The 23,951-nt window shown below is 38.6% G+C and overlaps 1 protein-coding gene across 1 annotated transcript in view; it reads left to right on the forward strand.

Moving 5' to 3' along the window:
• arhgap24 (Rho GTPase activating protein 24) overlaps positions 1–23,951 on the forward strand; it is a 79,893-nt gene that overhangs the window by 13,998 nt on the left and 41,944 nt on the right. Inside the window, exon 3 of the mRNA XM_006789075.3 lies at positions 15,643–15,730. Within this exon, the coding sequence (XP_006789138.2) occupies positions 15,643–15,730 (88 nt within the window). The remainder of the gene's footprint in view (positions 1–15,642; positions 15,731–23,951) is intronic.

A 23,951-nucleotide genomic window follows, 5' to 3' on the forward strand; every position in this document is an offset into this window, starting at 1 on the left:
TGGGCGGCAACAGTTGTTTCTCTAAGATTACTGCCAATGCCTTTTCTCCTTGCCACACCTTAAAGCTCCAGACCAGCAAACTGTCAAACATTGTTTTATAGCAGTGGTTACATTTCATGATCAAAAGATCAAGTGCATTTGATTAGCAGCACCTGGCTGTTACTTACCTTCTTGACACCAATAGAAGCAGTTTTGTTTTTTGTTTAACAGGACTGCATGAAGTCCTGTGAAAAAGGAAGCGTATGGGTGTTTCACACAGATGGATACATGCTGATAGTTCCTAAGTAAGATACAAATACAATAAAAGCATTTACTCAAAGCAGCTTGCAACTGCGACTAATGATAATTCTAAGCCTCAGTGAAATTGAAGCCAACCCTCTAGAGCCGTCACAAGTGGTGATATTACTTTTCTTACTCAATCTAATGGGCCAGCCTCAATATAAAATGATGGCTGGCATACAGTGTGTCGCTATCAAGTCAGCCATTCAACAGTGGGAAATGTGTTGGAGATGTTTTGCTCACTTTAACATTACGATCAGATATGAATCTAAATATGTACTCTAAGCCCTGCTGTGGTGAAGTGTCTGTTTGTGCTTTCTGTATTTGCTGTATTTACTCTCAGCACCACCATATTTCTTGTAGACACATGCTACAGTATAGCCAGGTGAGATGATAACATCGAGCTATGAGCTAACTGTTTTCAGTTTGTCTTTATGGAAACACACACACACACACGGGTATCCTGAAATGAGAAGAGACAATGAGTAACATGAGTTTTATGGCTATCTCTAACATTACTGTAACAAGGAACTCCCTCTCACTTAGCATGTGCAGACTGGAAAAAGAAGCTGCCAAAATACAGTGAAAGAGAGCGGACATTGATTCCACAAGTTTAGTTCAGTAAGACACTTAATTTCTTGAATTTGATGAAAGAGTCAATAGCCTTTTCTTGGCTGTCAAATATAATGACGCTGGATAGCAACTTGTTATTAAATACTAGTTCATAAATACTCTAAGAGTGTGTTTTATGAGTAGCTTGTCACGTCATATTCCTATCATGCCTTTAATCTTTATATCAGTTAGCAGATGTTTCGTGTTTTGTTTTTTTCCTCTTTGCAGTTATTTTACACCAGAGCTTACTCCTAGTTGGCAAATACACAAAAGACCACATCCTTTTGTAATATTTATTCCTACCAAACAATATCTCCTTTTTTTCCTGTGGAAACTTGATCACTTGTGCACAATTGAAATCTTTATTCTGCTCATCTACCCACACTTCTTTGCCTGGCCAATTTCCCAGGAAACTGAGCCTCAGCCAAACCCAAGAAACAGCAGCAGCAGAAGTCTCTAAAGGTTAAAGCTCCAGACCTGAAGGTGGGCCACAGGCCAGATACAGGGGGAGGAGAGATTTTCTTTCTCTTTTTTTCTGGGAAGGCCAGGTTTTGAAGCTGTGTCAAAAAAAAAAGGAGAGAAAACAGTTTTCCTGAAACAACTTGATAATTATATTTATCATCATCTTCTCAGAGAAGTTATGTGTCCCTAAAACTCCATCTACCTGTGGAATACTCTTCTTTGGTTAGCAACTTTCCATTCTTGCCCTACTTCTAAAGCTGTAATAAATTTCAGCTACTTTTTTTTTTTTTTTTGCAGAGAATGGGAAATTTCTAGTGAAACTAGGTCAGGTACAGAGGAGTGTGCTCAAAGTCCTCAAATCTCCATGACCTCCAAAGCAGAGAAGCATGTAAGAGCACAAACAGAACACTCCAAAAAGACAGCATACCGAACAGAATACAAGATAACCAGTGTAGCGTTTCCAACATCCCAAAAAGGAGGAATACCAGCGGGACAGAGAGGAGACAGAAAACTGTCAGAAACAGGTTTGGTTTTGGGGTTTTTGCCTCAAACGCTGATGTTTAAGATCAGGGCAAAGACACAAACACACAAGGTGCACTGATATCCTCCACTTTACTTAGACTATATGTGGTGGAGTAATATCTACCCACGCTAACCTATTAGCCACATCAAACAGAGACGCAACTGATTAATTCTCTCACATGCTGTGATCTCTCCATTTGTTACCCATCACATTAGCCTAATTGCTGCTACCTCAGCGGACACATGAACATGTGCTACTTTCTGTTGGCTAACAATTTGTTGAACGATTAGACAGGAAAAAATTACACATTTAACTAGTTTCTGGCACAAACTGAATCTACATTTTTTGAAAAAGAAAAAAAAGCATTCATTATACTATTCACATATAAATATAAAGTCTCACAATAAATGAATTGAAAGTACGCACAGTTTAAAAAAAAAAAAAAAAAGGCGGGGGGACAAGCTTGGAAAATAGCAGCATTTAGACACAATGAACTGCTTTATCTTTACTTACAGTGGCACAACGCGCTAGCACTGCACTCTTAAGCAGTAAATATTAGTTGCTAATATTATGAAGAATTATGGGGAGGTTTTAACACAGAGACTTACCAGAAAAGTTGGTAAGTGATCACTTGTAATTATGCAACTAATCACAGTATGACTTTTCTGTCTATCTTAGGCAGAGTGCTAGGTTTCAGTGTCTATTTTTGATACTAAAAGCCTAACAGTATTTATGATTAGTTCCTCTAATCCTGTTGTTACTCTAACCAAACAGCTCGAGTTGTCATATCAGTCCTTAATCCTGCAAGAACGGGGGGGGGTGGGGGTGGGGGGGGGCTCTTGGGACCACTAGAGTCAAGTTAGAACCATAATGCCACCAGTTAAACTAGCATTACCTGACTGGTAGTAAGTTGTAGCTGGCTGTTGCTGGCAGTAACTATGAAAATGACTACTAAACTCCTAGTCACACTGTCGAGCGGTCAGTGACGCTAGGGGAAAAAATGTGTAATACCCAACCGGTTGGCAAGCGGTTGCTGGAGGTTGTTTGCTGTTGCTACGTGAAACTGGTAGCAAAAAGGTAAACTATGCTGCACCAAAAACCTCCTTGAGATGGCTTTGGCGGCTATCAGATTGCCATGGTAACCCTTACTTTGCTGACTTGTTTCCAAATACTCACTAGCTACTCACTAAGTGGTAGTGAAACTGTGAGAACAATTTGCCTTCAAAGTAAAAATTTGTACCCTTTGAAACAGGTTGGTTTCAGTGGTAAAGCACAACTTTTACTTTGGAAGTGAAGATTCCCCGTTTCCGTTTTAAGTCGCTCTCTTCATAGCTTCTCTGCTGTTTTGCAAGCACCTGTCTTTGCAGCCAACTCGGTGTCCACCATGCAACCTGTTTTTACAGATCTCGATGGAGTAGTTGGGTCTTTTGAGATTCAATTCTGAAAGTCAAAGCTTGAATAGCTAAACTTGGAATAATCTTTTCAATTATGAAGTCAGAAAGCTGTAGAAAAAACATCAAGTAATAAATAAAAAAACCAAAATGTGATTTCCTCAGAATGGCTGTAACATGTCGTCATGTGTGATGCACTAGGACTTTATACCTGACATACCATTGTTTTGTTTTCATGCAGTGAACATTTTATAACATGTTTGATTTCCAATACTGCAACTCATAAGAATTCTGATGTTTTTAGATACTGCAACATTATCTGAAAAATGACTGCTGATGTAGGCAAACATGTTGATGCTATACAGTTAGGCCGAACCTCTCTGAGTAACAGGAGGAATCCGAAGAATGGGCATCAGATGGAGGTGAAGGGTCACGGAAAAGCATGGGTACAGGGTACAGCACGTGTAGGATTATTGTCGACATGCCATCTGCCTGCACTTACTCGTCTATGAAGGAATACACACACACAAGCCCGCATGTACACACTCGCATTCTTAGATGCACACATGCATTTACTCGGATTTCATCTGGCTGAGCCATAAACAAAGACGCTATTCATGCCGTGGGTGAGATTGTATGGTTATTGTAATTCAAACCACTCAGCCTTGTATCTATGTGCCAGGGATGTAAGGAAAGTAGCATTGTGAATGAATGAGAGAATTGTGAATTAATACATTGAAATGATTTAATGTTTTAAGAAATGAAAGACATTAAAATTTCATAAGTTTATTATGATTTTAGCTGCTGCACGTCTTACAAGTTAGTTAATATTCATAGCATGTAGGGGGCACTTCTGGAGGCAGACGAAATGAGAAGTAGCTGGATTTAATAAGAAATTGCATCATATCAATAATGCAGCAGTGCAGTTGTGTACTAAAAGTCCTTTTGTTTTCCCTGCTTAAGCTGAAAACCATTTGACCTTGGCATTTAACTGGAGTAAATAAAACGCCACTGCAGTTCAGTAATTTTTCATTCTGCAACACTGTGTTACTGCTGATTTGATGACAATAGTAACTCTGTAGCCCTCGTTTGACATTGACAAAGATGTTTTTGAGGCATCACAAAGTAATAAAAGCTTTTTATAGCAGGCAGGGTTCCAGCCAGTCACGTCAAATCCAGAGCAGATCTGATTTGCATTATATTTGAATGTATGAGGCATGTGAACCAAGAAGTGGACATTATCAAGACACCCTTGTGTGAACATCATGAAAAGCATTGCTGACATCATCGTCTGGTAATAGACAAAAAGTTTCTATTAAAGTGGTTCAAAAGGTTTGCATGCATGGGCGGCTCTTTAAAATTACAGATGGGCAATAATATTAAGGCAAAGACATTTCCTTTAGCCTAAATATATTAAAGCATGATAAAAGTTTATCATTAATAGAAGGCAGCCCCGTCCATTAGTATTCCTAGGCTGCATATACTGCATAGAAGTTATTTCCTTTAACTCCTGTAGGGTGACTGCATGTCGAATAAGCTCTGCAGTGATGGATGAAGAAGTCAATTAAGTCTCACTGGACTTGCAACAAGTTCCTGTAAGTTTGGTAGCCTAAGGACTTTTTCTATTTCTAATACCTGATGGTGCAAGAGGGTAAAACAGCGAATTTAAGGTGTGTGCAGATGTAGTGGTATTTGTATTGCTGGAGCAAAGCAGCTGTGTGGAATATTTACTCACGTTGAATCTCAACTCACTAAAAACTGAACTGCAGAGCTTCTTGTTCTGTCTGTCTTAGAATGCTTCACTTTTCGTTGGTCATAACACAGTACAGTAAGCACTGGCTCACATCTGTTGACTCATATTTAATTTATAGCTGTATCTTAACAATTAATTTGTAGATAAAAGGTGTGATTCACATTGATACTCCTAGTGATACATTGTTATTTTGTCCAAAATAAGGAGTCGATGGTTTACATTAAATTCTAGACTGCAGCAGTATTCTGTAGTTTGCATGAATGACTTGACTTGTCTGCAAACATTTGCCATTTTAATGAATGAGGTGCAGTAAAACTTGAGGAAGTGCAATGCAAACCAATAACGGAAAAATTGGTCTTCCAAATAAAAGTTGAGCATTAGCACCACAATCAATCAACATTTCAAAATGAGCAAACTACGAGCAACTGCAGCAACTTGCTAGCAATCAAAGTAACCACAAGGAAAGGGGAACTACTAGAAACCACTTGCCAACCAGCTGGGGAGCACAAACTTTCCCTAATGGCTGGTGGTTTACAAATGGATTTCATAACAACAGAAACTACTACTTGGGAAATAGAAATTTGCCTGTGTGACTGAGACATAACTTAATGGGGCGAGATACACAAATATTCCCCCTCAGTAAATTATTAAAATAAATGTGCAAAAACTGATTTTGTAAAGTTTTTAACTGTTTTAGCACCTGTTTACATTAATGAATGTTGATTAGCTGATGTTCTGTATAATTTAGAGAAGTCTCATTGATCTGGTTTCCCTTGAATGAATAATAATGAATGGGTAAGCAAACGTGGACAAGCTAACACACATTTTACATATGCTAACCACACGTGCTGTGTGAAGGTCATTGTTCAGTCAGAGCAAGGACCTGCTGGACAAAAATCCATATCAACAATATCAGGTTATAACATATTCCTCCCACCTGTCTCCTCTAAGACCCCCAAAGGAGATTTGAGGGCAGAATCGGATATCAGATATACTGAAAACTGGTCTTCACTTTCTTTCTGCCTTTCACCTTAATAGGTTTAATTGGTATTTGCTCATTGTAACTTTGCTTTGCTGGGAGATTTTAAATCAAAATACTTGTAACCAATATCGAAACTCTTGCTTCTTCCTGCTTCCTCTGCCGTTCTCCTTTATTAAGCAGAAATGCCATCCCATTTTCTCTGCATTCTTTTGCAGTTTATACATCGAGTTCATCATCTTCACGTCTGCCTAGTGAAGCTTGCAGTGTCAAATAAATCAAAACCATGCTTTGGTGGCTTTGGCCTAAAACCCGAATCAAGTTTCAGTCAGATAATTAATGCCATCAACTTTAGAGCTTAACAGTCAGCCGCTTGAATTGCTTTAACTTTAAATCTGACCTTGCTGACACAACTTTGAAGTCAAGCCGACTCCTGTCACGCATGTCACTTTTTCAGGGGCTGTTCTCTCTGCCTTCATTCTTACTTTCTTCTGTTTTTGAGAGCTGAAATATATGAAGTCACACTCATGAACATTTTACATACAGGTCAGCTCACAGCACTACCAATCTGTATTACATTTGCATTGAGAAATAATACTAAAAAGTGCTAACTTCTTCTTTTTTAAAAAAAAAAAATGAAGCTATCTCAGTGGTGTTTAAAATTATGCACAGCTATGTCTTTTTTAGTCTTGAGCATGTTCGTACTTGTACATATATCATTCACATATCTCTGGAACCGTATGTTATTCTGTTTTCTCAGCATGCCATGTTATGTCTTTCAGTTGTTATAGTTTGACTTTTTTATCCATTGATCTGACAAATATGATCTGTATAGAGGATAAAATCAGTATGGGGAACGTGCTGCTGACCTCATTTCCATCTGCCTCATTCATTTCCTGTGGTACTCCAAACCACATATGTTATCAGTTTATCTTCTATGATACACTCTAAAGGCTTTATAGGTCCTTCATAGTATCCACTTATCTTCAAGTCCTGGGAAAGGCCATCTTGTAAGAATTCTGGTAGTCTGCTTTGAGATGTCTGAAACCTTTACGCATCTGCTTGTCTCATTTGTTTAATGGAACAAAGCTGTGATAGTGAAGCTTGATTTGTGGGCTGTAGACAGCTTTTGATTTTCCTGCTGTCGGGGCATCCAGAGAAGGATATTGGTAACAGATCACACGTAGGAGACATCCAAACTGTAGTACAAGCATAGCTGATGAGCAGGGATATGTCTTCTCTGTTGTTGGTGCAGCTGTATTCTGTTTTTTTCTCTCTCTCTACTTAACAGTGGAATATATAATGTGTTGCAGTACAAGGACTGTATTGAGGGCTATAGCTGCAAAGTAATTTCACAGGAAGATGGTTGAACAGGAAAATACCTTCTGCCTTTGTGGTTTGTAGACTTTGCAAGCCAAATATCTCCTGCACCTGTGTTCTAGTGTTAAAGGTATAGATACAGGATGTTAAGGCAGACCTGAATGGACTGAAATAGACTTCAGTGGCAACATGTAAATGAAATATAAGATACAATCTTTGTCCTATTATTCGCTGGTATTATTGTGCATTATCTCATTCTAATGCCTTGGCTTGTTTTAGCAACATGACGCAAAGACAGGTGTATGACTAATTACCTTAATTTAGACCCTGTAACTTAATACAAGGTAGCTGTCATAAATGTTGTTAATGCTTGCTTTGAAGTCAGTCTTTTTGTAAATGAACTGCAATTAACGATACGAAGAGGCTTCTTTGATAGAATCTCCTTTGCCAACTTCTTGTGATTTTTCTTCAACTTATGAAGATGGAGGACAAGTTTGACTTCAGCAGCATGTTCTTGCAATGTGGGCATATTTTTAGGTCTTTGCAAAAGATAAACGCATAAACTAATGATGTTGTCTGACTTTAATAGGGTTACATAATGAAATTGCTGCTTTAATGAGGTTAAGTAATGTCACTGACAGACAGCCTACACTGTGGAGGAAAACAGTTGTTAGAGTTGTTTTGTGGATCCTGGAAATGATTTTGTGATGCAAATAGTTATTAGATATGATCTTGTGCAAGGAGAACTGTGTATGTAGCCTATAAAAAAATTTTTTTTTTACTTTACTTTATTTTACCATAGTTGATGGAGTACACCTGTAAAATGTAACTTGTGTGTACTGTTTGCTTTTCAGTATTTCCTTACGTTCTCTGGAAGTGATGATAATGTAATTTGCAGTTACTGCTTTTCCTAAAAGTATTGTTACTTTACTCTATATAACTTTGGTTATGTGTTGTAAGCTCTATGGATATGGATAAAAGGTATTCAGCAGCAACAGCAGTGACAGGTATTCTTAAAATTAAAAGGTAGGGCGTAGTGTGTGCCTTTGTTGGAATTTACTGTTAGTGGCATGACATGTTTTTAAATGGCCCTGAGCTTGTGGTAAGCAGACATACTACTGTCCATGCTCGTCCATATTTTCCACCCCTATAGCTCCGTTCTATACTTTATTAAAACCTGTGATTGATATCTCAGTTCTAGCAAAAACTACAGTGTTTATACATTTTCAGACTAATTTTATACTATTATTAAAGATAATAGCTTAAAATCCGTGGGTAACTTTTCCAGCAATCGGATTTATCGCATCTAACATACGGTTGTTTTTTAACCAGGCAGCTCATACAGTCACTTAAATTAAATCGCCCTTGCTTTGTAATTCACCAATTTAGGTTCCCTGTGGTAATTTCAGTCTATCATTTATCCCGTCTAATTTCTCATATTACTCACCCAACGTTAATTTGACAAGTAAATAAAAATTAATGAAGAAGTTTCCCATTTCCCTCTAGTTAACTGGCATATTAATATTTATGAGGGTTATGCAGTCACAGTTGGTGGTTTTTATTTTATAGTTGCTTTTGAATGTGGGACAGTGCAAGAAATACCTGTTGTGTAACAGTGGAATAGTGACATTTATTGCATTATTGAACCTTGCAGCAGGAAAAACATTAGTAACTCTTTGCCCCTTAAAAAAACACTAGAACCAGAAATGGTGAAGAATAAATACATAAGGTCAAATTAATGGACACATAGGGTACTCTAGAAAGGCAGACCCGTTGTAGGTCTCCAGATAAGTTCCAGCTGAGTTTGATTTGCTGTAAAAGGTTAGCTGGGCTGGAGAACACTAATTATTGTCTACAAAGTCAGTTGAACAACAAGCCAAATAATGAATTACCTGTTGCACCAAAAACAGATGGCAGCTTGACTTCACTCTTAAGCTTTTATCTGGAGCAGTTGATTCTTCTCACCAGCTTTGAATGATTCCTTCGTGTTATGCAGTGATTCTGAGAAAGTATTTCAATATTTTATTAGTAGTAGTATTGTTATTATTATTATCAGTAGTAGTAGTAGTAGTAGTATTTAGATTTTAAATATTTTGTTTATATTAAGTTTGAAATATTATTTTTTTCCTATTTTATTTCACTCTCAAAGCTTTTATATCATACCCTCATCTGACACTTAATTATAACAAATTAAACTATGTCATTGCATTTAGCTATGTAGATGTAGATTTGATTTAATTTGATTGAATCTTTATTTTGAACATGTTGAAAAAGTGCAACAACATAGAATTAAAAGAGACAAATGAACAAAGCAAAACAAAAGGAAAACGAGCAACCACAACTACAAATAACTTTCATGTTCAAAAAGGAGCAGGAAGAAGCATAAGCTTATTTAATCCCACCCCTTTTCCACTATCTAGTAATCAATAGACTACAGAAATACCTCCTTGCAAATTACATTATATGTCATGTGTATTTATTTGTTTATTTTTTATTATTCTTTTTTTTTATATATATATATACATATGTTTCTATCTATCCATACATACGTATATACACATACGCACATATACACATTTTTATAACCCCAGTAACACCTCAAAGGATACACAACCTACAAATATATATATATCCACACCAACATACCCGTGCACCCGCACACACATGAAAATATTGGACAAGAACACCCTATCAAATCTCTACCTCCTCCCTGTACCCTGTAAAAACCATCTCCTTAAACCGCTTTTTAAACTGTGCCATGCTCGGACATTGCTTCATATCTTTACTTAGTCTGTTCCACAGCTTCACTCCACACACAGAGATGCAAAAACTTTTTAATGTTGTCAAGACGACCTGGTGAAGTTCAAACTGGGCATTAGGATGGGTAATTTAAGTGACTCTGAACATGGTGGTGTTCAGGTGATGTGAGATGCAGTTGATAGCAGGTTATATGTACAGAAGGCTTTGCATATTTCAGAAACTGGTGATCTACTGGGATTTTCCAGCACAACAATCTTTAGGATTTACAGAAAATGGTTCAAAACAGAGAAAATATCCAGTAAGCAGCAGTTCTCTTGGTGAAAATGCCTTGCTGGTGCTAGAGGTTGGAGGAGAATGGCCCGACTACTGAAGAGGTATGCAGGAGAGCATCTCTGAGAAGGCACTGAACCGGGAAGCAGAAGACCACATTGTTGCACCTTGTTGAATCCATGCCATTAAAAATTGAGACAATGTAGCTGTTTTCAGAAAAAGAAATCTCACTGCACCTTACCTAGTACGAATCCTAAAAGACTGGTACTATGATAGCACTTGTGTGGTGATTATTAAGCTGGTAAAGTCACAGATATGTGCTCGTTCCTTTTAATTTACTGAAGAAGCCAGAGGTAATTAATGAGACAGCCAATGTTAAGGGGCACAGAGAGGACATTCACCCTATAACCTCAATAAAAACAAGCATGGCACATCAGCAGGAGTAAGCTGTTGGGTTTATGACCAACAAATCAATGTCACATGTGGAAGGTAATAGCTGCAGTTTTTACAGGCTGATCTGACCAGCAGGAACAACTGAAATTTCTGTACTCTCTTCCATTAAATGGAAAAAAGGCCGCAGTCAGTGTTCTTGTATTTGCTTGCAGTCTCAGAAAACACATGAAATTAGATTTCAGTTGGAGGACACTGTTGGACGCAGCCTCAGAAAAAGCCTCCCGGAGGCTGGGCTGCTGCTTACAAGCCTGAGCCTCCTGCTGTTGCTTTGCTCATATGGATTTCTCGGAGTCACTTTTGTCCCATATGTGTGTGCGTGGCTTTTTGTTTGGGAATAAAAGATAATTGGTTTTGTGTCATTGCACCGATTCCAAAAGTGACCTCATTCCACTTAACAACAATGTAAAAATGCACAAAACACCCCGAAATAGGTTGGGTTTTTGTCTCGCGTTGGGTTGGGCCAGGCAAACGTGCTCTTTGCTGGGTAAATATTACTCTGCCTGCGGTTGGGTTTGTCTGCAGCAAACAACAGGCCACCAGGGAGGATGCATGGAAAGTGTGGCTGTGGCTTAAAATGGAGGAGAGGAGTATCTGTGGTGTTGTGGTTTTACGTTATAGAAAGGCTTAACAGGCCCTCGTCTTTTTTTCTGGGTTTTTTTTTTTTTAAATGTGACACACTTTTTTTTTTTTTAAATCTCTCCTCAAATGCACACTGTTTATCTAAATCGTCTCTCATTTCCCTCAAACTAAAACAATGTTTACAAAAGGAACCTCTTGAAAAACCTTTTAATCCTGATATATTGAAGCTAGTCATATTGTCTTGCTGACAGCCACATCAGTCGAGTCCATTCCTTTATTTCCCTCTCTTTTGAACATCTTTATAGCCTCCTTCAAAGCGCTTCATCTGGGGCCTCAGGTAGGGTTTCAACTTCCTGATTGTCACAGTTATGGCTCATTAAAAAGTCCCCTTTTCTCTCTGCGAGCAGGAAGGAAACTGACTCTCTCTCTGATCATGTTAATGTGCACAAGTCCTAAGTACTGACGTTGTCACTTCTGCACATCTTGTCTGCGTTAGCATTAACTCACAAAGGGGTCACTTTAATGACTGTCAGATGCTGCACTGTGCCATTGATGTCCAACTTGTTAATGAACACAAGAAGTCACTGAATCAGTTGTAAAGGACGAGGTAATCTGAAAAGAATATTCAACCACACAATAATTACTGGCACTAGTCTGTCATTCTGTAACAAATAACTTGTGTAAGCACCTGGCTGTTAGTTGGTAAGTTTACTAAACTGCATAAATTTATGGTGCAGTATCATTTGTGAAGCCAGTGTCATGGTCCTGGGGCTTGGATCCAGAGTTTTGAGTTTTTGGATTTCTTTACTACTTAGTGGGTTCTGTTGGTTTTCATTGTTCTTAGTGTTTTCTGGTTGAGTTATTTATTTATTTATTTGCTTCTTCTGAAGTCTCTTACTGCTGGTGTTTGTTATTTGTTGAGTTCTTATATAGTACTCTGCAAAGCTCTTGAGCCACGCCTTATTTCTTTACATTTTGCTGCCAGGAAATCAGACTTTTTTTTCTTTTCTTTTCTTTTAAGCGGTCTTGAGCAATAGTTCACCAAAGGTTCTCTTGTTGAAATATTTAACACTGACCTATGAATCATACAAGCATAAAACTGCCACCTAATTCAAGAGATTCACCAGTGTTGCGTCTACATATAACAGTCAACATGACAAAGAAGCAAAGTAAATTCTGCCTTTAGGCATTTTGTGATAAACAGTCTGTTGCAAAAACACATACTTTGTTTCAATTTCTTTAGGTGAATCTACAAAAGAAATGCCAAATATAACACAATTTGACAGGCATGAAACAGTTTATCTGCTACAAGAAAGTGATTTTAAAGCACTATTATCTGAAAACCTGTAATATATCAGCATGGTGTCATTATAAATTTTAGGAAATTGAACAAGTAGAGGAAAAAAGAAGTGTTAGGCTTTAAAAACTATCTGCAGCAGATGAACAGTATCTGAAAGTCATGTCCTTAAGAAATAGGAAAACAAAATCAGCAAAGACCTGACACAGGACCTGAGAGATGCATTATGTGTCTTGTTACACTGATCAGGCATACCATTCTGACAACTGACAGATGAATTGAATAACACTGATTATCTCTTTGTCATAGATGGTATATATTAAGGACCAAGTGAACATTTTGTCCTTAGAATTGATGGGTTAGAAGCAGGAAAAATGGGCAAGGATAAGGATTCGAGTGTCTGACAAGGGCCAAATCATGATAGCTAGAGAATTGGGTCAGAGCATCACCAAATCTGAGCTCTCGCAGGGTGTTCCCAATTTGTAGTGGATCAAAAGTTGTCCAAGGAAGGAGCAGTTGTGAACCAGCGATACAGTCATAGGTGGTCAAGGCTCAATGACGCACAGGGGGAGCAGAGGCTAGCATGTGTGGTCTGATCCAGCAGATGAGTTACTGTAGCTCAAATAGCTGAAACAGGTCGTGCTGGTTCTGATGGAAAGGCGTCAGAATACACAGTTTGTTGTGTATGTGGCTACAAAGCCAAAGACCTGTCAGGGTGCTCATGCTGACTTCTGTTTACTGCCATATGCACTAACAATGGGCACCAAAGAGCAATGGAAGAAGATGGCCTGGTCTGATGACTCACGTTTGTTTCACATCATGTGGACGGTCAGGTGCCTCTTTTAGCCGGGGAACACCTAGCACCAGGATATGCTATTAGAAGAAAGCTGATGGAGGCAGTGTGATGCTTTGGGGACTGTTATGCTGGGATCCTGTCATCCATGTGGATGACAGGATCATCCACATGGTACCTAATCATTGTTTCACACCATGGGCACCATTTCATTGGAGACTGTATTCCTTGATGGCTGTGGCCTCTTTCAGCAGGATAGCGTGCCCTGCCAAAAAGTTAAAACTTGCAGGACAAAGGATCTGTCTGAAACATCGTGGTGCCAGATACTGGAGTTGATTCCTCGATGGGTCAGGGCTGTTTTGGCAGCAAAAGTGGGACCAACACATATTAGCCAGGTGGCGTAATTTAAGTTAGTTTACCCATGTTAGTATTTTCACATTCAGTTTCCTCTTTGCAGTTCAAGTCATGTTTCTTCCCTGTTTTATATTAATATACGTTTTCCCTTTTAGTCTTAGTTTTAATACTTCTGTCCCAATTTAGCTTCAACTTCCACTTTGTTAAAGTTATCTGTGCTAAGTTGCTTCAGTGTTTCCTTCTCAGTTCCTCCCTCTGGCTTTTTCGGAGTTTATGTCTTGTTCCTTTGTGTTTCCTAATTATGGTAAATGGACCAGTTCTTATAAAGCGTTTTTCTACTCCACTGAAACACTCATAGTGCTTTATACAACATGCTTTAATGCTTCACACATTCACACAAGTACTTTTTTTCTATGCTTTCACACAGAGCAACGTAGGGTTAGTATCTTCCCCAAGGATATTTGGCATGCAGAGTGTCAGGGATCAAACCATCAACCTTCCAATTAGCAGATGACCTGCTCTACCACCCCAAAGTTCTGTGTTGTCAGATGCAGGTGATTGGGTTAGGATTAGTCTCCTTTTGTTACTTCCTGTTAGACTTTGAAGTCTGGTTTTCCATTATGGTTTGCGTTAGTTTTACCTTGTGATAGTCCTTGTTTTGTTTTTTTAAGTGTGCTCACCTGTGTTTCTTTCTCCTGTTTCCCATCTGTAATCAGTCTATGATTAAACAGCTCAGTCTTCAGCTGTGCTCTGCCATGGTGTTTATGGTAAGCTCTTTGTGTCTGCTTTCATGTCTCTGAGTAACCTTTTCTTATGGGAGCTTGCTTCCTGCCTCCTTCCATTTGGGCCGTCTCACAACATAACCTATGACAATAAAAATGAGAAGAAATTATATATATATGGTATATAAATGGTAAAACTGCAAGAGTCTAATAACCAAAGCCCTTTATAGTTTACAGTGGAAATCTGTTTTTTGCTGGTATTTGAATTGAGTAATAAATGTATTATTAGTCATTTCTGCTAGTTCAGAAAAAAGTCAAGGAGCCCTTAAATGCCCAGCGGAGCTGAAGAGAACATTGATTAAAACATATCTGAAATGTGCTGTAGACATTTAATATTGTCAGATTGTTTACACTGAAGTTAAGATGATAGTATATGCAATTTTCATCTGCAAACTAAAATCTGTAACTCTGGAATAATTTACTGTAAATGTGTTGGATTTTCACCTTTTGAATAAATAAATGGGTGTATTAAAGTACCACACAAGTACTTATATACTATAAACATTACATTTGTAATCTGGTCAAATGAAATTTAATTGATTGGTATACATTTAGTTTACACCAAGCATATTTTATGATTAATTATTTGAGTGAATAAACTTGAAATTTTTCAGCGGCATATTACTCAAAATGATTGTTTCATGTTTAGGGGTGCAAAGAACCCTTTTGTTGTTGTTGTTGTTGTTTTGTTTTGGGGTTTTTTAGTGGGATAATTCAACTCATTCTCAAAGGAAGAAAGACACATACAGATCCTCTAATGGCCAGCCTGTGTGTCATAGTGACTACATCCATCCTTTATATACAGTATATGCCTAGAACAGCTGACTAATTTGTGTAGTCTGGGCAGGGAAGTGAACTGATATCATGATTAAGCACTAATACTGATCAACAGATTTCACAAAAAAAGCTTTGAGCATTCACCTGGACTGTGTCAAAAACATTACCTGCAAAAAAGGAACTAACATTTATAAACCAAAAGCAGTAAATGTTGTTTTGTGTGGTCTAAAAATTGCTTCTGTTCTTTATTTTCCACAGGGAGCCATTTTTTTACGTGGAAACAAAGTTACAGAGCATCCAAGCAGCGGCGACGAAGGGGGAAAATTTCTTTTCGAGGTCATTCCAGGTAGGATGAGATTACGGCAATTTAATCACTGCTGTTTTTACTGAGGACAGAATGGTGAAAGCAATCTTTACTTGGCAGCAGAAGGAACAAAACCATGAGGTTAACTGTTTGCTTGCCTTCTACTGGGGATTTGTTAAGGGATCACAGTGAGGTCTGTAGCTCGTCTGTCTGTTTTTACATAACATTATGGGCTTTACTTCATGATCCGTTTTTACTGTTAAGCTTTTTTAAATATACAGATTTCCATTTTATTTTTTGTTTTTATTTTGGCTTGAATGCAACAAACTAGAGCATTAAAAAAAAGACAACAACCATGGATTATTAGACTGTTAATGCTGTCTGTGCCGAGGATGCACAGTAGAACAATAACAGGAATAAATGTGACGTTTTGTATATTTTCCTATATAACTATTTTTTTCTATCTAGATGACAGTCATTTACACATATCGTTACAATTTCTGTAGCTTCAATCAGAGGCTAATTCAAACTCATACAACGTGAAAACGGGGTTAAGCACAGCATGAAGGAAATGTGGGATATTTTCCCAGGCTGGAATGTGAGCTTATGGAATAGATATTTAAAAGGCACGTTCACAGGGGGAAAACAGACGCAGCTGTTAAAAGATACAGTAGCAGAGTGCATCAACAGCCCCAGTTGATCTTAAAAACCCAGTAGAAAACACCGGATGTATGCTATAAGCACTCATACTTTATTTGTGTTAGTCTTTTCCCTGGTGTGTATCCAGTTGAGTGTCCCTCAGAGGAAACCAAAGTATAATTACCAAGACTTTTTTTTCTCACTGAACACACACGCAAACCAAGCAGATAGTGGTACAAGTATTGGGGTAATAGGGGTCAATATGTGTGTGTTACAAGGTGTTTGAAAAAATCTTGATGGTGTTCTTGTCGTTTTATTGCTGGCTGTCTAACACTTTCAACGTCAGACGAGGATTAAGCGCTACCTACAGAGATCAGTTCATTTGCTGCTCTTTCATTCAGTATTCACATTTCAGTTGGAGAAGTGAACTTTTGAATAATACTCCTCAATACTCCTCAAGGCATTCATGGGCACATGAATGTTTTGCAACCGTGCAACAGTTTCATTTGATTCTGCGTTTCACGTTGTATTTGCTGTTTCTTGAATAGTATGATGCAACAGGAGTGAAGTGAAACAAAAAGGATTTCTCAATATAAAGCCACAGTGAGCATCTAAAAGTTTGCTCATAATGTAATTTGATGCTATTTGCATTCAGCGAGCATGCAGATATAAGCTGGGAGACTTGTTGAGGCACACTGAGAGTGGACTTAAGCTGGTAATTCACACAGCAGCTAGCGTGAGACTTTTCAAACTTCTGCAAAAGGCTAACTGAAACTGGGCTTGGAGGAGGGCACAGTGACTCAGTGAGACATGTAAGGGAAGTCTTACATCTTACCTCAGCGCAAATTTCCTATCTGATCATCAGGCATGAGAATATGGGGCTTACACTCCCTGCATGGGAAGGGTTTTGATTGTGGAAGCCAGGCGAGAGGCAGACAACCAGAGGTCGTCTTAAGTGTGGGTGACTTCAGCAGCATGGTGTCAAACAGATGAAGAACTGAAAGTGTGCATAAAGGGCTGGTGCAAGATTCATTTTCTTTTTTTCTTTTGATAATGCTGTAAACAGTCCATAATATATTATGGCTACTGCAAAAACGTGGTGGAATCTTAGATTTATAATGTGAAGTTTAAAAAATTGTATAATTATCTTTAATTTGTATTACTGGCTCTTTCTTTTCTTCTGGACACACAAGTTCAAGTCTCTTAAAAACAGCTTTAGCATCGGCTCCGTTCCTGCAACAGTTCAGTTAAAAACATAAACCTGTCTTTCTAAATCCGGGGTGCATTTCAGCTGTGAAAAAATGTAAAAAGAGAAGTTTTGTGTATCACACTTCACTATTGCTGGTTCGACACCGGTTTTCAGCATTAGACAAATTAGCTTATTGTCACTTCTAGCCGAGAATTGCTAAAATTCAGAAACCAATTCGATTACTTTGACAACTTTTAAGTCCACGTGGGCCAAAGCTGCCGTATTTTATCGTTTTCATTTTAGGCATCGTTAAGAAGAAGAACAGTTACTGTTTATGCGTTTAAACATATAATTTTCTTTTTAGAAAATATGTGGTACATTTCTTCCAGTCTTTACCTCTACGGTTATTTTTTCCAATGGGAGTACACTTTAATACATTCTTTACAACTTCTGGAAAAAGGAAAAGGATTTTTTTTTTTTTTAATTCCAGTGTGTATTCTCTCTACTTGTACAGCTGCCATGTAATACTAAATCATCATAAGCTACATATCGTTTACTTCTGTTGGGAAGTGAGGCTTTTATAAAGCTGTTTGTTTCATTTGTGGTGCTAAGTGATGAGAAATGCGTTTCGATATCTTTCAGGGCTCGCCGAGTTTCAGTCTTGATACGATGTTGATTGTTTCAGTACTGCTGGAATGACTTAAAGGCTGCAGGGAAAAGGTTCCAGTGTTTACAGTACGTATTAAAGGTTTTACAGCCAACTACATCAGTGAAAAGGTAGCAGAGAGCTCAAGTGTATTTTCATTATGCATCTGGCAGTAATTGTACAGTACTGTACAAAAGAACGTGCTGATCGTCATTGTTGTGATAGATTAAAGTGTGAGAGGCAAGATAAACTTGAATTGTGTTCAACTGTAAATTCAGGGGTTGTTAATTTAAGTACTTACTTCATTGTGCTGTATCTCTAAAGTGTGCTGCCAGCACAAATACAAAAGTGGGAAGTGAAATGACTAAGTAATGTCACCTAGTGGTGTGCAATACTGCAAATTTTGCTATTGATCTGATAACTAGTAAATACAGGGACAGTGTTGCTGAAATCTCTGACTATGACTTTGGTTAAACTTCTGTTTTTTAAATGTGCTCACCTCTCACTCACCTCTGTTACTCATACAGCAGTATCTCCTGTTGTAGCTAACATTTCCATCAGTAGCTAAAAAGCCTGCTAGGTTTTCTGGACAGCTGTGAAATTGAGATATTTATAGGATTGTATGTATGAATTCAACCTTTACAAAACAATGATTTTTGCCATTTTTCCTATTAAAATGTATGGAAACTGTTTGGGAGGATATTTGTGAACTTGCCTGTCCAAAGTTAATAAACTTCACCCACCAGTCTTTATAGGTAATCCCTTGTGCCTTGGTTTAACCCTCACACCGAAACCCTTTTTCCAGGATAAGCTAAAGTAGCCACCATATAGATAAATAAGAGTCGCATAAATCTTTTTACCTAAATCTCAGCAACAAACAAGCATATTTCTCAAAATGTCAGACTCTTCTTGTAAATTCTGTTCTTAATGTAATCTGTATAATTAGGCTTAAGCCTCCATCGCACAGGCCTGAGACCCACACTAGCAACCTTTGGTAGCTCGGGAAAAATGTGCATTTCCCAACCTGCTGGTTAGTCGCTGGATTTTACTGGCTGTTGTTGGGTCAAATAGTTGCAAGAGGCGAACGCTTTCAAAGACGCAACTTTTACTTTGATTGACCACAGAAATTTCCTAGCGACCAAAGCAATCACAGTTTTTCTGTTTGTTTGTTTTTTATTTGTTCTTTGACACCAATTTTACCCAGTGACTCCAGAAACTTCTTGAAACCACTCGCCAACCTGTTGGTCAAACACATTCTTCCCCAGTGATTGGTGGTTAGCACTGACCAGTCGCTTGGCCTGCATGACTGGGGCTTTAGCAGTCAATTTCATAGTGACTAATACAAATTTTGTCCCTAGCTGCTGTATTTGTCAGGTAGTTGCCAACTGGTCTCCAGGTCAGTGTGACTGGTGCCTCTGATTTATACATGGAGCCTTACTTCACTGCTGTGACATCAGTGTCCCTTATAAGCTTTCGTCTTTAAACTATTAAAGTCAGATTTGCTGTGGACCAGCACCAGACCAGAACATGCGGATTAAATTGTGACTTTACTTGCTCACAATAAGGGTCTTTCAATTAGGATGCAACCGCCTGGCAGAGGGTTTTTGGCATTCTACTACAAAACAGTTTTTCCCATCCGGCGTCATCCACTGCAGCCTCGTACAGATGGAAAACAAGAACATGGCTTGTTATGAGGAAGCCAATAAAGAAGTCTCAGAGAAGCAGAAAGAGCAAATGAAAGGGGAAAAACAACACATTTATTCCACTGGTCTAAATGCGGCCCTGCAGTTTGAACACAGCATACAGACAGAATTTGGCAGACAGACAGGACGTGATGAGAGGGGTGTATTCAAAATGAGGTGAAAGTCACAGCTCTACAGAGATGCTTGTTGTCTGTAAGCGTGGTGATGAGGTTTAAATTTGAGCAGTGTGACAACAAGGGGCTTGAACAGAAGCATCCCGCATCAATACAGGGAGGGGAGGCTCTCTGTATTTTTAGCTTTTCTGGAAAGTTTTACTTAGTTACTCTGTCTCGGAGGAACTGGGAAAAAAGTTGCAAAACAGTTCAGGAAAAAAAAATCTCAGACTTTTATTCACCTGTGCTGAGCACTCTGTGATGTTTTTCAGCTCTAAGCTTTCCCTCCACATCTGGCTGGTGTGTGTGTGTGTGTTAAACTTGAAGAGGTGAGAAAGAAAGGAGAAGGGGAGGGGGCTTACGAGGTGAGTGCACCAAAGTGAAAACAATATTTAGACTGTCTTCATTTTCAGCTGTTTGACAGGGAAACGCAGGTACAGACACAGTGGACCTTTTGTTTTCCAAACTTTAAACACCAGCCACGGCGCTGACACGTCACAACGTGTGCAAACTCTCACGGGCCCAAGCTAGGGAGAAGAAGAGTAACAACAAAGTGAATGTGCTGGACACTTTTAAACTGTATGAATAATGTTGTGACAGATGTGTGCCTGTGGATCCTCCTCCCAACTGGAGCATCTTGGAGGTGCTATAGCGCTCATAGACAGAAAGTGTTGTCTAGATATGTAGGCCATACATCGGAAACACATATCAGAACGTCCCGGTGACAAGGATCGCTCTGCACTTCTATTTCCTGCAGTGCTCTTAAATCCTCTCAAAATGTCAGATATCATCATAGTAATATTTCTGCATGGCATGACAGAGCTCAGAACAATGCAGTGAGCAAGCAGAGCAGCAAATTACGACTATCTTAACAAAAAAGGCATCCGCTGCTCGTTCATTCTACACATCTAAGCTGCTGCTAAATGTCACTTCCCTGTCACCCAACTGTGATTAATTATCTGAGCAGGAAAGACTGCCCGCTGTGGTTTTGATGGAGAAAATGCATGCACGTCTTTTTGTAAGCTTCCAAAACGCACAAAGCTCCAGCAAGAGTTCAGAGTGTGTCACTTTGTCTGCGTTTGCCCCCAGGCTCAGTCTTCGGCTCTGTCACCGAGCAAACCGCTGCTTTTTAATTAAGGGAATAGTGCCCTGCTCGTCTACAGAGACTGCCACTCCTTCATTCATGAGAGAAACTCCTCACGTTGTTGTGGACAGCCTCGAGCTTAAATGCTACTGACTGAGTCAACTGAAAAAGCTGAGAAACTGTTGCATAAGTTAATAAGCAATTAATCTCTCAGCATTTTCTCACAGTGAATGTGTTTGAATGTTTTTCTGGGTTTGAGTAAATCTACAGCTCTGGGGCCTTTTTGTTTTTAAAGAAAGGGTATAGTGCCCTCATGTGGTTTTCTTAGACATTGCAATGCCAGTAAAAATGTCAAATGAACTTTTAAAATCTGTGAAACTATTAAAAATTAGACTTTTTGGTTTCATTACAACACAGAAAATGTGCAAATATTTTAAAAAAAATCAGCTCCAGAAGTTTTTAGCCTTTGTGCTTTGACCTCATGTCCTTTTCAAATATTGTTTGAAATAATGTGCAAGTCCAGTGAAAATATGACTTTGATTTAACCTTTGCCTTAGTTTTACATATCTTCTTTTAGTGGGAAGCATATTTTAATGTACTGTTTTCTGATAGTATTTGCCAACACTCTGAAATAAAAGTAACTTGTCAGAGAAAAGCTTCTAAAAAAAAGTCAAAATGCTTGTGTTAAAATATCCTCGGTGATAATTATTTAATATATTTCATGTAAATAATTAATTTTCATTTTAGAGCTGGTGGGGTTAATAATTGAATCCTGCTCTTGTGATTGCTTCCCATCTGTGTCTGATCAACAGCTCTGGGGAGGGCACCTTGAAGACCCGTGGGTATCATCTGTCACTGAGGTGGACGCTTGCTCCGATAATCATGCTGATGTAATTGTATTCACATGCGTTAGGAAGCTAAGAGTCCCAGAGAGCTCGAAACTTGAAACTGAGACTATTCGTATCATTATTTTTGTTTGAGTGAATGACGCGCAAACTGGCCATGCTGCATAATACTAAAGGAATCCCTAATACTTTGCGTCAGCCTTCTTATTAAATAACTTGAACTAGTAATGACTGAATGTCGGGCTAATAGTACTGATAACTATTGGAGGCTGAAGACAGACGTGTAATTTCAAGACCATGGACCACTGTGCCGTCTTTTATGAGAAAGTGTGGGCTAAATTAAAAGCACTTAAAGTTGATGAGTGAGTGATGGATGGAAGTTTTCAAATAATAAAACTGTGGCTAAGAAATATGACAGAGTGACAATATAAGCCCACAGGCAGCAGTGTTTAAGGTTGAAGAAGCCCCTGTAGAGTCATTAAGAACACTTATGAATCTGCTGTGCTGACATTTCAGTGTCAGGACACATAGAGGTGGTTTTCATAAAGGCTCTCGTGTCCTATTAGTCACAGATAGCTTCTTCTATACTGGCACAGACTGAAGGCAGCTTTAAACTTTAGCCCACTGTCTTTTTACTGTAGTCGTGATTATTTCACAGGGCTGACAGACCCAATCAGTTTCTCATGATATCATGTGCGTATGCATCCATCTGTAGTGCTACCGTGGCCTCGTGTTTATGAAGTCTCTAAATACCAGGTGCTATTTTAACCCCATAATATGCTCACGACTTCTATCCGCACTTCTATTTCAAGCCGCTATCCAAAGAGAAGCAAATGTTCCGAGCGGACATTTCCTCCTTATTCCTTTGCATTAATTTGCAATGCAAAAGAAAAAAACCCCACACAATTTTATACCTTGTTGGTAATATTTTAAGCTTGTATGTATTTTTATTTTTGTTATTCAATCCCATGCCAAGCCTTAAACCTCTGCTACTCCAACGTGCAATTTATTTCTATTTTTTTAGCTTTTGAAAGGAGGCAAATAAATAAATATCATAACTTACACACATCAAAAACTATTTGATTTGAAGGTTCAGATTGAGAAAACTTTTGTTCATTTAAGTAAAATGCAACTATGTGGGACTCCTGGTCATAGCTTATAGGGAGGTAAAACAGAGGTGCTTGTCTGCAGCAAAACCAGCTAGCAAACAGCATACACAGTGAGGGAGCTCCCTGCTACATAAATGGAAAAAGCTTGTGAAAATCAAATAATTTCCCCACCTGACACCACCTCCTACACCCACTTCACTGAATATGAGTCAATCCGCACATACATTAGGCCAAATTAAACAGACAGAGATGAGCATGCTTTCTGTGTTTTCAGACTCCATGTTCTGATGACAGCATCTAATGCTCCAGAAATCTAGGAGCAATGTGAGCAACTTTATCATTACGTGCATTATAAGTGTAATGGATTTTATTGATATTTTTGTGGCAAAATGATGTTGCCTGTAGAACTAACGGTTTGATTTTTGCATATGAAGCTGTCAACTATCCCTCACTGTACATCTCCCATTAGCTTGTCTTGTCAGAGCCTGTGGGATGTTTTTCAGTGCACTTTTTTTCCTCTTAAGAATTTGTTTCGATGACATTTTGAAAAAGGTCACAAACTGAACTCATTCCTCTTGCTCTTGTGCTTGTTTATCAGTGTGTTGGTGTGCATGTATCTATTGTATCTTCCCAGTGTGCACATAAATTCAATAACCTGGTGTCTGTTCCACACCAGCATATGGCCTTGCAGTCTGCTGCTATTGACATGCCGTGTGTGGAGCTTCTGTGGGTCACATCTCTCGTTGTTGTTGCTCTCTTTACATCTTGAATTTATGCTCGCGATCACACCGAGACAGAAGGCCACCGTCAGACACACATCGTGGGTCAATGCTCAGCTTCAAGTGAGTGTGTCTGATGATGATTTAATATTATTAAAAAAGTAATAGCCACTAGAT

This window comes from Neolamprologus brichardi, chromosome 7 (assembly GCF_056152115.1).
Source record: "Neolamprologus brichardi isolate AB-2024 chromosome 7, ASM5615211v1, whole genome shotgun sequence".
Taxonomy (NCBI): Eukaryota; Metazoa; Chordata; class Actinopteri; order Cichliformes; family Cichlidae; genus Neolamprologus; species Neolamprologus brichardi.